Source organism: Spermophilus citellus, assembly GCF_964194105.1.
Source record: "Spermophilus citellus genome assembly, chromosome: 7".
Taxonomy (NCBI): Eukaryota; Metazoa; Chordata; class Mammalia; order Rodentia; family Sciuridae; genus Spermophilus; species Spermophilus citellus.
In genome coordinates this window covers 112,592,082-112,606,266 of record NC_138188.1, presented here as the reverse complement: position 1 = coordinate 112,606,266, position 14,185 = coordinate 112,592,082, and the positions used below count along the sequence as shown (strand labels likewise).

General features: G+C 48.9%; 1 protein-coding gene across 1 annotated transcript in view; it reads right to left on the bottom strand.

Annotated features, from left to right (window-relative positions):
* Positions 1–5,623: 5,623 nt before the first annotated feature.
* The window catches only part of XXYLT1 (xyloside xylosyltransferase 1), a 174,149-nt gene continuing 165,587 nt past the window's right edge, over positions 5,624–14,185 (bottom strand). The window contains exon 4 of the mRNA XM_081302840.1: positions 5,624–5,879. Within this exon, the coding sequence (XP_081158966.1) occupies positions 5,630–5,879 (250 nt within the window). The 3' untranslated portion in view covers positions 5,624–5,629. The remainder of the gene's footprint in view (positions 5,880–14,185) is intronic.

Genomic DNA, 14,185 nt, shown 5'->3' with positions numbered 1-14,185 from the left:
AGGCTGAGCCCCTTCATGCTGAGGCCCTGCCAACAAGTAGTCCAAAACCATGGGCTCCATTCCTACAGCCAACACTCACTTGCCCACCGTTGTCCCCAAATGCCTGTTCTCCCTGAGGCCTCCCTTGTTCACTACTTCCTCAGCTTCTTCTTTCCTGCTGCTGACAAGTGCAGCCAAGAGAGAATGGGTGTTTGGGTCAGTGCCATGTCCACAAGTCAGAGGAGTTAGTTCATGGTTAGCTGTCCAGAAACCCAGAAGTGGCAACCATCTTCACAGACCCTGAATAGAAGTAGGCGTCAGTGTGCTCAATGAGAGCAAGACTGTGGCCCTGGGAGTCATTGTGCTTAGGTCATCCAGGAGACCCAATGTAAGTTAACCTGTAGACTGATCAGCAGCATTTGCTCAAAGCAAAAAACAGAAGAAAGTTTTGTGTTGTTGTTTCTCCTGCTGCTGCTGCTGCTGCTGCTGCTGCTATTCTTAATAAATAAAGCTTCAGTGACCTATGAGACGGTCTAGCATTAGTGTCATCAGAGATCCCAAATGAGAGCTTGGAGTATGGCACAGAAAATAAGTATGTCTCAATTTTCCAAATGTGATGAAAGACATGAATCTACAGATTAAAACAGCTTAGCAAACCTCAGCAGGAGAAACTCGATGATTCCATGCCCAGGCACATGGAGAGCTCTAACCAGCCATGGATGAAGGAAAACACTTGCAGTCATCCAGAAGAAAACAATAGCTTATTAACAGACATGGAACCATTGAAGTGACTGTGGAATTCTTATCCAAACTTATGCAAGACCGAAGGCGGTAAAAATAATATTTTTGAAGTACCCAAAGGAAAAACATAGTAAAAATCAAAATTTTTCATTTGGAAAAAATTCTTCAGGAATGATAGTAAAATAAATGTAATTTCATAGAGAGAAAAGCTAGGGGACTAGGAAAAGGTGATAGGTCAGATGTATGATTGTAGTATGGATTGGTGCAGAATAATTATAGGACCAAATTCAACACCTAATGATAAAATTTCTCAGGTAAGTAGGACCAAGGAGTGTTATGGATTAAATTCTATCCCCAGAAGACAGGTGTAAGTTCAAAACTCCACACCTAAGGACAAGTTTCTCCCCCCACCCCCAGAATTGTCATTATTATGGTGTTATTACCTAAGATGAGGTCCTTAGGGGCTAGCTTGAGTTCAGCCTGGCTTGGGTCCTTACAAGCAGAGCAGGGCAAGGTTTGATTCAGTGTGACTTATGTCATTCTATGGCTATCTTCTCTTCTGTTCAGTTGATACATGTGATGAAACATTTTAATTTCTGTACCTCTCGCTGTAACTATGTCCTATAGTTATTTCTTGTGGTTCCCACTAGGAGTTCCATTTAATAGGAGAAAGGAACACCACCCTGATGCAAATCTGCAGCAGGGCAACTTCGGTAGTGTAGAGAATGCTGCTGCTGTGCCTCTCCATCCCCACCCCTCAGCTGGTGATGTCACAATGTTACATGCAGATGCACTGTGTGTTCAATACCATACAACACTGCTGGGGTTTTCTGTTACATTATTCTCTTCCATCTTGTAGAAAAGAAAAAGTGGCACTAGCTTTTATAATGTCACAAATTTGCTTTACCAGAGATCTTTCTGCCTTCATGGAGATCTGAGTTCCTAATTCGGTGTCCTGCAGGTTGACCTGAAAGACTCTCCTCTCACAGGGCACATGTAGTGGCAACCAACTCCCTGGGCTCTTTATAAATTTCTGTTTCTCACAAATGTATACTAAAATCGATGTTCCAAAGATTAACAAAAAGTTGGTTTCAAAAATATTCTCCCACTTGGTCCCTCAGGATGGGGCAACATGTGGAACCTCAGGAAAGCTAAGCAGGGATCCAGTTTCCTGAGCAGACTCTTTTGCCAATATTATTGTCAACTAAACCTCACTGCATTCCCTCAGGGTTGGGTGGCAATATTATGTTTTGATGGAAATGTAGAACAGATGGAGGAAAGTTAAAATGAAATCTTACCTTTCACAATGAGGAACGAGGAATGTTCTTTTTTGTTTGTTTGTTTTTTATTTTATTTTATTTTATTTTTTTTTTTTTTGTGTGTGTGTGTGTGTGTGTGTTTGGTGGTGCTAGGGATTGAACCCAGGGCCTTGTGCATGCAAGGCAAGTACTCTACCAACTGAGCTATATCCCCTGCCCCAGAAATGTTCTTTATCCCAGATTTGCAGTGGTCTGTAAATCCAGGATAAAGGACTGGGGGTCTGCAGGAGTGGGGAGGTCTAGCCAGCTGGCTCTCGGCCAGGCCTCCTGAGGCTTTGCTGAGCTGAGGGCAGAGGCCCAGGGCCTGGTGCCTATGTCAACCTCTAGCTGTCTTACAAGTCCTGCTGTTTGGGAAAGCCTTAGGCACCTCCAGTAAAGGTCCTTCTACTCCCATTGCATGAAGAAGAGGTGCCAAGCCAGAGCTATCACCTCTGGATGGGCTTTTCTGAGTCACTCCAGCTGGGGTGGACAGGTACCCCGGAGTCCACCCTGAAGGTAACGGGCTCCCTCTAGGCCAACACCCTCTTTCGGTGCTCTTACCTGCCCACTATTCTTGACAGTTATGATTTAGGTTATTTAAACAAACAGCAGAATAAAGCCAACCACGAGAGTAATCCTGAATCTAATGAGAATCATAATTCAAAATGAGCATTTTCCCCTCTTGGAAGTTCAGTTACTTTGCAGATGAGAGGCAGACACTGGTGGCCCAGTGGTAGGGCACCTCAAGACAGATGCACTGGGGGCCCCTGTCTGGCCCTGGCCTCTTCTCCTGTCCAACTTATCAGTCCTCCTCTGCCCTCCCCAACATTCCCAAATGTGAGTTTTGAGGGATGTGAAGACTCTTTAGGCACAGAGCCCTGCCCCATGCACAAACAGCATTGCTCGTCATTTTTTTTTTCTTAACTTCAGCCCATAAACTTCCTCAAAGACAGCTCCTGGGACTACAGCATCAAAATGCCTTTTACCCATGAGTGTTATTCCTCAGAACATCCTTCCTCTTCCTGGTGTTTCAGCAGGTTGCTCACAACAGCGTTCTCACCTGCTGCCTCCTGGTCCTAGCCCCACAGACAGAGGGACCTTAGGAAACTCCCTGGGACATCCATTCCTGTGCCTCAAATCCTTCTTCAGCTCCCGGAACCCAGATCAACAATGCCGAACACTCGGCTCTACAGAATCACCAGGAGCTTTGAAAGGTCCATGCTTGAACCCCACCCAAAAATCAGACTTTGAGGGGCAGGCAAAAAGAGCTCTTAGGTAATTAAAATGTGCAGCCTGAACTGGACATGTGCCACATACCTGTGATAGCAGCTACTCAGGAGGCTGAGGCAGGAGGATCACAAGTTCAAGGCCAGCCTCAAAATTTAGCAAGACTCTATATCTCAAAATAAAACATTAAAAGGGCTGGGGATGTAGCACAGGGATAGAGCACCCATGGGTTGAATTCCTAGTATGAAAAAGAAGTAAAAATCAGTTGGGGTTTAAGACTACTGGGCTAAAAGGTAAAGGTGAGAGGGCAATGCCTCTCTCCAGAAGCAGGCTGATAGCCAGGAGGAACACAGAATTCACCCATCACCACTTGTCAACCCCCAGGAGTGATCAGGCATGTTACCAGCTGCTGAGACCAGTAGGAGAGAGATATTTGGGTTCAGGATATTCACATGGTCTCAAAGTATACCAATGAAAGGGAAAGGGACCCTTTCTCTTAGAGAGATTCAGCTGGTCTGTCCTAGCCAAGGTGTTAAACCCAGAACCACTAATGCTGGGACAACCTCATGTCACCTGCCCCTTGAGGTTGATACAGAGGAGACACCACCATCTGTAAAAATTCTTGCCAAAGATGTTTGACCTGAATCTACAATGAGGTTTTCATACTCCAGAACAGCAGTTTTCTCAAAAGGTTCTGTGATGAAGTAAGTTTTAGGATGTTGAAAACAGATGTGGTCGTCTCCTGCAGGACTCATCAGGTCTTGGATGCCCTGGGGGACATGGGGATTCTCCAAGGAAGGGTTGCAGGGTGAGCACAAGATTTCCTAAACAGTTCCCAAGAAATTTTTTTTTTTTACCAGATAATTTTTCTCCCAAAATAGCTTCTGTTGATACTGATCTAAGTTCATCTCATTGCTTTACAGACGGGAAAATGAGGTCCAGCGTGGTGAGTGATCATACTTAGGGCTCTGTGGGGTATTAGGAGTGGAGCTGGGGTTAGAACCCATTCCTCTACCATCTCAAGGGGACTGGAAAATGGTGTTGGGTGTTTCCCGATGGCTTTTGAAATAGGAGGGGGCAGATACTGGCGACTAAATAGTGGCCCAACTTGTTTCTCCAGTGGATACAGGTCCCACTCCACCCGTTTGTTACATGGCGGCCACTCTGCAAGCCCTGAGTTGTGTGCATGACTCCTCCTTCAACCTCGCTGCCTGTGAAGCTCTAGAAATGAGGACATGTGTATGCATGGAGGTATGGTCCTATCAGCCTGCAGTGCCAGGGCTTCGTGTGGACAAAGAAATGAATGGGACAGCTTGGCACCAAAGCCACCCACAGGCATGAAGAAGAGAAGAGTATCCCTGTCCTGCCTAGGAAATGCTTCATTTATCCTAGCAAATTAAGTAGAGTAGTCCCACTTCTCAAAGCAAGCTCTTCACTTTCTGTGCTTGTGGAAAAAGATAGTGAATAGAAAATGTTTCTCAGCTAAGAACAGGCCCATGGCAGGGTAGATGAGGCTGTTTGCATGGTTTGCTATTTCAAGCCCTGGAAACATAGTCTTCAGGCTTCAGTGACTAAAAAAAGAAGCCCCAAACCATACAAATAATCATCCATCCATCCACTAACCATCTGCCCATTCACTCATCTGTACACGCAAGAAAAATATGCAAGGAATTGTACAAGCAGTGGTCTGCTGATACATACATAACCACCTGCTGTCTGGAATCAAAAGTCCTGGCTTGTGGCATTTGCCAATTTCTGTGGTATAATATAATTTACCAATGTGGTGTCACCATCATGGAGATGGGAGAAGGTGCATGGTAGTGTACTTGAACTTGAACATGTAGTGTTCTCACAACAGATAACTTCAAGAGGACAGAGAACAAAATGCACTAAAGTAACTATGGTGAGTCTTGGATATTGATTACCTTTGTTTTTAAGATAATTTATTTACTCAAAAATTTATACAATGCAATTTGTAATAGCGTTGTTTTTAACATGATTGAAAAATTCCCAGAGAATGAGCAGCCAGCTCTCCCAAGCTACCATGAGCCATTTCCAGTACACAGTCCATGTGGGCACAAGCCAGGAAGCTGTTCTTCACTCGAGCAGGTGTGAAGAGGTGATCAAGTGATTAGTGAGTCGCTCCCTGTACATCCACACTGGGGGAGACAGCCGCCTAATCTGTGTCTAAAGCATACAGTTTAAAATGACATCTTCAGTTGTATTGCAAACATGTCCCAAGAATCATTTCAATCCTTACTTTATTTTCCAGGACCACAGGATTCGATTAAGTACTGCCTCCTTCTTGAACTACTTTCTTCTCTTGGCTCCTCTGAGCCCCTCACTCTTTTCCTCTGTTAGCTAAAAGCAGATTGATATCCAGGTCAAAGGAAATAGCATCCATGTGGGGAAAAAGCATTACAGTTGTGGCACACTGAATCAGGCAGCTCCAAAGAGTGGCCCCTGTGGCAAATGCAGATCTTATAGGAGACGAGAGTCCACACTAGTTGTTTCAGGAGGCAGTTCAGTAGCTGGGCAGAAATCCTGAATTGTAAACCTGTTCTGGTGGGTGATTTGGTGAAGGTACTCCCAACTGTGACCAAGTCTTCTGGATCATTGCTGTATCTCTGGTACCTAGAACCATGTTTGGTACTTAGTAGGAACTCAATAAACACTTCTTGAGTGATACAATACTTTGGGGCTAGAAGTCCTTTGCCCTAGTGTAAGTTATTCGCCACGTAAATATCTCTGCCTCTCTAAGCCTCAGTTTCCCCTTTATGTACTGTGGCAATAGTTCTTTTCCCTTCTATTTTGTTGGGGGTCGCTGCTGTAAGGTAAGACAAAGTCATGCAGGTGAGACCCTTCCATAGTGCTTGTTTTGAGCAGTAAAGTCCTGTGAACAAACAGAGGTCAGGAGAACCACTCTTTTTCCACTGCTCCCTCACCCCTGTCACCCCCACTGACCCCAAGAGGCCTGGACAGGAGGAGGGGGGCTGGGGTTGCTAACCTTACCCCAGAGTAAAGGGCGCACTGCCATGTGTACAGCAACAAGCAGGGGCCTGTCCCTCAAGAGGGCTGTGGTGTTTCTGGATGCCTTTTTAAGGAGAAACCACAGCACATTCTGACTCTGGTCAACGTCCTGGGTAGGTCAGGACAGTTTCTTGTTCATTTTGCTAAGGTCATTAATCTTCTTTCTTTTTAAGAATCAACTGTAATTTTTAAAGAATATTGTATTGCGCTTTCAAAAGCTCCTTTTATTAAACACTTCCTTTTCAGGGTTGTGGCCCAGCCACAAGTGTGTGGTTTCATCTGGGAACTGACCAGCCCAGAGGCAGACCAGCCCTCCCGCCTCTGTGTCCCTGTTTGCCTTTGAGGTACCAGGAGGGCCTTCTGTGGTGTGTTTTATAGGAACTGAGATGATTAGGGAAAGAGAGGGTGATGGAGGATGGAAAGCCTTTCACAGCGTCTGCTCCCACAGTTATTTACAGAGGAGCAGGAAGCTGGGGCCTGAACAGTCACAGGGGCAGGAAGTAAAGGTTTCCCAATGGGCTCTGCAGAGGATGGGTGGGAGGTGGGCTGAGAGACGCAGCATCTCGAGCTCCTCCTTCGTCTCTGCTCCTCTTTCAGGAGGTCCTGAGGCCTCTGTGGCACACCTCCAATTGCCCCTGGGCACTTCTCCAGGGCCAACTGCACTCCAAGGATCCCCCCACCTGGGCCCCACTCATCTGGGATAACAGTATATTTTAGGGCACCTTCCAGTCAGATACTGGGAATTTTATGGGCAAAACAATCACCTAAGGGACAGTCAAGTTCTAGGAATTTATTAAGCTAGATGAGAAGACAAATGTGACTGCAGAGATATCCCTTAGTGGGGACAGGGCGCCCTTCCTACCTTCAGTGTCTGTTTCTGGGCCTCCATCCATACACCCCAAATTTGCCCTAATGCTACATTCTCTCAATTGCCCAGGGTCCTCACTCTTCCCTCCTTTGCCCCTTCCTGGGGCATCTTACGAGGAGGGTGATTCCGGGCCTGACCCCACTCTTCCCTCCAGCTCCTACTAAGTCTACTGTGACCCCTTCTCTCCTGATACCAAGGCATGGTCTCCTCTTATTCAACTAGTCAAACAAAAAGCTAACAAGTGCCCATGATGTGCCAAGCAGTGTGGTCTGGTGCTGGAAGCACAGAGATGCCACCATTCCTGCCTTCAAGAGTGCCTGGGGGATGTGGGGAAAATGGTTCATTCATACACTGCTGGTAGGACTGCAAATTGGTGCAACCATTCTGGAAAGTAGTATGGAGATGCCTTAGAAAACTTAGAATGGAACCACCACTTGACCCAGCTAGCCCACTCCCCAGTATATACTCAAAGGACTTAAAATCAGAATACTACAGGGACACAACCACATCAATGTTTATAGCAGCTCAATTTACAATAGCTAAGCTATAGAATCAACCTAGATGTCCTTCAACAGATGAATGGATAAAGAAAATGTGATATATATATATATATATATATATATATATATATATATATATATATATATATATCTCATCATTTAGCCATAAACATAAAGAAGAATAAAATTATGGCATTTGCCAGTAAATTGATGGAACTGGATATTATCATGCTAAATGAAGTAAACCAAAGGCTAAATGTTCTCTCTGATATGCAGATGCTAACACATAATAAGGGGGTGGGAAGAATAGAAGTTCATTGGATTAGACAAAGGGGAATGAAGGGAAGGGATGGGGAATGGGAATAGGAAGGACAGTGGAATGAGTAGGACATAGCTTTCCCATGTTCATGTATGAACACACCACCAGTGAAACTCCACGTCACGTACAACCACAAGAATGGGAAGGTGTACTCTGTGTGTGTATAATACCTCAAAATACCCTCTACTGTCATGTGTATCTAAAAAGAACAACAACAAAAAAGTACCCTGAGCAGCAGGGGTGGGGCTGAGGGCGGCGGATTTTGCAGGCTTCTGGGCCATGTTAGGTGTCGCCCACACAAACCCTGGGCCCTGGAGCCTGGGGAGGCTCCCGGCAGCACGAGTGCAGCAGTCAGGATGGAATGTAAGTCAGGGCCACTCGTGCTCCTTGCCAGGAGGCCCCACGGAGCACCTCCTTGCTACCAATGTCACCACCCTGTTCTCTCCTCAACACTCTTCCTATAGCCTCTCATGTGCTCAAACCCTCACTCACGACTCTTCTTAAAACAGGCCCCGACACTTTTCCCAAAGCCTCATGGCCTCCTGCAGGCCAGAGACCATAGGGTGGTACTGGCCACCAGTCCCAGAGCCCCATGTTCCAGGCCTCTCACTCCCTCAGGAGGTGTCCATCATCCCAGTTTTATCTTACAAGAAATCCTTGACAGAAGAGATTCTCCACCACACTTAAGGGGACACACAAGGTGGCACAGGGGACAGAAAGGGACTCCCAACACCAGCTGAAGGCTTCGAGTTGGGGCCCCACAGAAGAGCAGGCGGTGGAAAGGAGGTGGAGACAGGAAGGGCGGGCTGCAGAGGCTCTGGGCACATTGGTGGAAGGCACTCTGGGAAGTGCAAGGACTGGGCTGTTGTTCCTTAATCCTCAAGGGCCACTGTCTAGGTCTGAATTCAGCTTGCTCTCTGCACAGGTGGAGGTGAAGGTGCTCACACAGACCTGAGTCGGGGGCGGGGGGTGCTCTCTGCCCTTCACACAATTCCCACGTTCTTTCTATTAGTACCAAGACATCCCAACCCAAGACTTCAACCCTCCGGCAGGACCAACAACCTACAACTCCTGGTCCAGATGCCCCAGCCTGAGAAGACTCAGGGCCACCACCCAGGCCCCATCTTGTCTCACCCAAACCATGCCTGTGTGGGCTGATTCCCTGGAACATGAGGATGCTGACTGTGTTTAGAGGTTTGTTTCCCCCTCCGTGTTGAACTGCAGGCTCTGACTAACTCCTTTCTGTTGTAGAAGAGGCCAGCAAGGGCCAGAGGTGAGAGTAACTTGCTCACAACAGGTTATTGGCAAGGCAGGTTTCAGAATCCTAGTGGCTGCAGTCCCACCAGAGCCTGGACGGAACACAGCTCACATTTATCTACAGAGTTCAGGTAACTTCCTCATTCCCAGAAAACAGTACCTCCCTGTGTGGAGTTGGGAATCTAGGTGTGGGAGAGAGACTCAGAGGTCAAGTCAAGGACACACAACCATGCTGTCTCTCACAGGGGCACATTTGGGGGATTCTCATCATGTCCTCAAGGAGACATCCTTCACCCTAGTGTGAATCGGGGGTACCCCTTTCAGTGGACACTTGGCTCCCGCTCAGAGCCCTTGCCCAGGCAGTGAGACCTCCTTGCCATGTAGGACGTGTCATCAGGATGGAGATGGTCCACACTCGTCACCACTATAACTCCAGAATCCAACCAATGCTCGGGGCTGTCACAACTGGGATGACAACTTGAATTCTCTCCCTCTAAATCCTTGCTCTTTCCATGAAATCCAGCCCCCATCCCCAGTGAGCAGAGGGTAGCCCTGGAAGAGGTTCACAACACTGGCATCATCCCCGGAAACAGCAGGGCTCTTAGCCCAGGGAGAACACAGGTCACCTGCCACCAAGGGGGCTGAGGCCCTGTCCTTCTTGCTGAGCAGCATCCCTTTAGCCTGTCTTTGTGTCCAGAGCCATCACAGAATCACTGTGGACCTGTGGGCTCTGGAAGGAATCCAATTTTTGAGTGAAGGGACAGAAGGGAAGGATCTTGCTCCCCGCAAACAGCAGATGACCTTCCCTGGGGCTACCAATGGGTCAGCCTGACACCATGGGGCATGCTGGGCTGTAGCAGTCTAGGCAGGGTCAACATGGCAGGCCTACACAAGGAGCTCAGGTAAGGGCTCTCCCGCTTTGGGGCGGGGTTGCTAAGAAGCCCCAAAGAGGTCAGAGCAGAAGCAGGAAATGCCCCGGGCTAAAGGCCTTTGAGGGGAGAGTGGTTCAGAGGGAAGCCAAAGAGGGGGCTGTGGGCAGCTGGGCCTGCAGGGGCAGGGCTCCTGTAGTGGACACTGTGGTGTGCTGCCCAGACCCCCATCAGGATGGGACCTTGATGCCCTGAACTGTTGGCTGCTGGTGGCTCAGAGTGAAGTCCTAAGGATTATCCTGGCTGAAGCCCAAACCCTGAGGCCAACGGATGCCCAGTGACTGGACAGGCGAGTGTTAAAGGCCTTGAGGATCCTCATAGCCCGAGTCGTACCCAGAGTCTAGATGAAACAGAGCTCATATTTCCACAGAGCTCAGGTAAGGTCCTCATTCCTCATTGCAAATCTATCCCAACTCCCTGAGTGGGATGGGCTGAGGCCTGTGTTGGACTCCTACACAGCTCTCTGCCTGACCCTGCTTCCCTCCTCTCCCACAGCACTTCCTGGGACACTCCTGCACACGCATCCCCATCTCAGAGTCCACCCACTGGCAACAGCAGAAACCCAGCAGGGGGAGGTGGGAGTGGGGTGGGTGCCAGCAAGACAGTGGGAGTCCTAGCTGGGACCTTTCAAAGCTTGTGGGGTGGCAAGAGGCCCCTGGGGAGGGAGACAGGGCTGGGAGGAGAGGTGGAAGGGGAAAGCCACCAAAGAGAACTTCCTGCACAAAGAGGGCTACCTGCTGCCCAGGCAGCTCACCTTGCCAGCCCAGGCCCTCTATATACGTCCAGTGGGAAGCTTCGGCCTCAGCTCTACACCTGTGCAAAGCTATTCTGGGCTCTGGGAACAACCTGGGCTGGACTGGGCTGGGCTGGATGGGAGACGAGCCTCCTGGCTTTGCCTGAATGTGGGTGAGGGGTGCCCTGAGCGAGAGCAGGGTACCCTGATGCATGAACACCAGGGTGGGGCCCAATGACTAGGGCACTCCCTGGCTGACCACAGGGCTTTCACAAAGGTTCTGGAATCAGAGGCCTGTGGCACTGGGGACCAGCCAGGGTGTGAGGGAGCGAGGGTGTTCTAGGGGCTCCAAGGTGCTTTCATATGGGTTACCCCTCCTTCCACTCACAGCAGCCCTGGGAGCACAGTGAGCCTTGGAGCCAAGTGGGTTCTCCCAGCGGGTGTTCTGTTGGCCCAGGGCATCCAGTGAAGACTGAGGACTGGAAGAGAGTCTTGCCTTCCCGTCCAGCCTCTTCCCACAGAGCATAACAGCAACCAAAGAGAGGCAGTTTTAGCTGGGGTCACATGCTTTGGAGGACAATGATCATGGCCCACGGGCGAACAAGAGCACAGGCACAAAGAGAGAGCAGTGGTTCATGCTGGGGAGGGTGGAGAGGGGGCTGCCACTCAGCAGCTGGCACCTGGGTCAAACCTAGCTCAAAAATAGAAGCACCTGTATCCACCTACCTTGTGATCTGGCAGTTTTGCTCCTACAACATGAAGAACTTCTCACCAGGGTCATGAAGAGCCAGGACAAGGATGATGGGGCTGGGGTGAGGGCGTGGGCCAGAGTTTGGGCGTCCATCTACCTGAGCAAGGTAGGGGAAGAAGGGGAGGGCGTTGGAATGGGGAAGCAGAACTGTGGGGGTCTGACAGGCCGTACTTGAGTGGGGAAGGAGGGAGCCTCAGGCATTACCTAGATCAAAACACGAGGACTCCAAACAAGAGTGCCACGCTGAGAACACAGAAGGGTACACAGTCACACATTGGAATGATGGTCTGCTGGGGGCTGGGAGTGGGATGCAGTAAGAAAAGGGAATAAATAATAACAATGGAGGTGCTCACAGGAGACAGTGGTGTGCCATTAATTTGCTTCTGTTGAGGGGCCAGAAAGGCTCCCAGGCCCCACGCCCACGTGATCCTACACAGGCCAGTGCCCAGTGTCAGCAGCAAAGGCCTGTGGGGCTCAGGGTGGGGCTGGAGCCATGTCTGCCTTTCAGGAAGGAGCTCAGTGAGCCAACGGAGCACACACTGGAGAACCCACCTGGCTCCAGGGCTTGCTGCGCTCCCAGCAAGTATCTCTAGGAAAGTACCTTGAAGCCTCTAAAATACCCTTGGTTGGCCTCAAAGGCATGCAGAGGCCGCTCTGGCTCTGACACTGTGTGGTTTTCAGCTGGCTGCTGAGTGTCTGCATAGGGGGGTCCTCTTCCCCCTCAGAATGGGGATACAAGTAGACATTCTGTGGGCACTGAGCTCACCCCCATGGCCAGCAGCCTGCACTTCGCTCTAGAAAGTTTTTCTGCCCTGCACAAGCTACTCAGAGAATGGCTGGTCGGGTGCTACTTGGCGTGTCCTGTAGGGCAGCTCCCCTGATCTCTCTGGGAAGACCTTGGGACTCAGCCATTCTCCAGGTGTGTCCTAAGGGCTGTGAGTCTGTATACCAAGAAGCTCAGCCTGGGAGGCCCAGAGAGCTGGGCACATGGCCAAAAGCTAAGACAAGACTGCAGCTGGCACAACTACCAACTGACCATAAGTGGAGGGGCTGGGGCCCTTGGAGGGAAGCTCATTTTCTGCGGGGTCCATATAGCCCTCTAGAGCTAGTCTGCACCCCTCACTTTGCTTGTCCAGAATGTTGTGGGGTTTGGGGGCACGCTGTGGGCATTGACAATAAATTTCATGTGAGTTTTAGTGTGCATGGGCAAAAACTCCAAGTTGGTGAATGTTGGGCTGAGGTCTGCAGGGTTTGCTGAGATCTGGACTCCCTACTACAGCATGGATGAACCCCTCGGTGCTGCTCCAAACAGACCTGGGGGTAGAGGTGCTGCTCAGAGACCTGGTCAATCAGTTACTCCCACCACCTTGGTTTTACAAAGAAAAACCTAGGCCTAGAGCCGAGAAGGGTTTATCCAAGGACCCCCTGAAAAATTACCCATGAGCTGAGGCAGCTTAGCCCCTGACCGCTTAAGACACACTCAATAGGCTACCGGTGAGCTGTGGTCGCCTTTGACCTCTGCATCCTCAGACCTCTGCAGAGTGAGGTGGCTAAAGAGAACAGTGGACAGCCTCCAAGCAAGTACCTGGCCAGGCACTGGGCTTAGGGAGATGCTACCAGCACATTGTATGAGCCTCAGATGTCTGTCATTTCTTATTTAAAAAGAATATTTTAAGTAATAATTATCAGAATTCTTCTTATATCTCTGCATTATTTTGTCACTTACCAAGTTCTTATATATCTCTTTTCCTCCTACAACCTTCCTTTGAGCCCATGAAGAGCCCCAGCCCCTGCTTATTACCTAAGTCTAGAAATGGGTACGATGTGAACTTGCTTCTCCAAGATGGCTCAGCTAGTGAGAACAGAGGGTGGATTCAGAGATGGGTGCCTGTCTCAGGAGTGTGGCTCTCTCCACTACACCACACTGCCTGCTTGGAGATGTCTGTCCTGCCAAATCCAGACTTAGCCCAATTTCTGGGCCTCCCAAACTAAGATCAGCCAGTAAGAGTTTAAAATTAGCAAAGGTTTGGCTTTTATTCAAAGCAGGGACCAAGCCCCAGCTGCCCCTGCACCTGGTGTGCACTAGGTCGGGAGCCCACTGCACCAACATGTTATTCTGTGGCTTGAGGAAATGCTGTTGATGGGGAGGCTGTCATCTGCCTGGCTTGACACACAAAAATAAACCTCAACAACCAGCCCACAAGCTTTCCAATTATCACTTGTGGAGTGGACCTTGTGTACACACAAAAGATGACAGTATCTGCAAGATGAAAGCAGGCTCTGGAGCTGCTATTATTAGATTACTTTTATTTAGAGAAACAGGGCATCCATTGGGAAAGTTGAGGACTCAGAGCCTTCTTGACCTAGATTATGTTTTCTTATGTCAGCCACAGCCAATCACAAGCTGAAAAAAGGTCAGCACTACTACTAGCCTTAATTGCAGAGGAGTGTAGTTAAAAGTGTGTGGCATTAGATTAATATTCATTATAAAAACACAAAATATAGATGAAGATTAAAAGTAACTTAATTTTAGTACCCAGAAATATTCTCTTT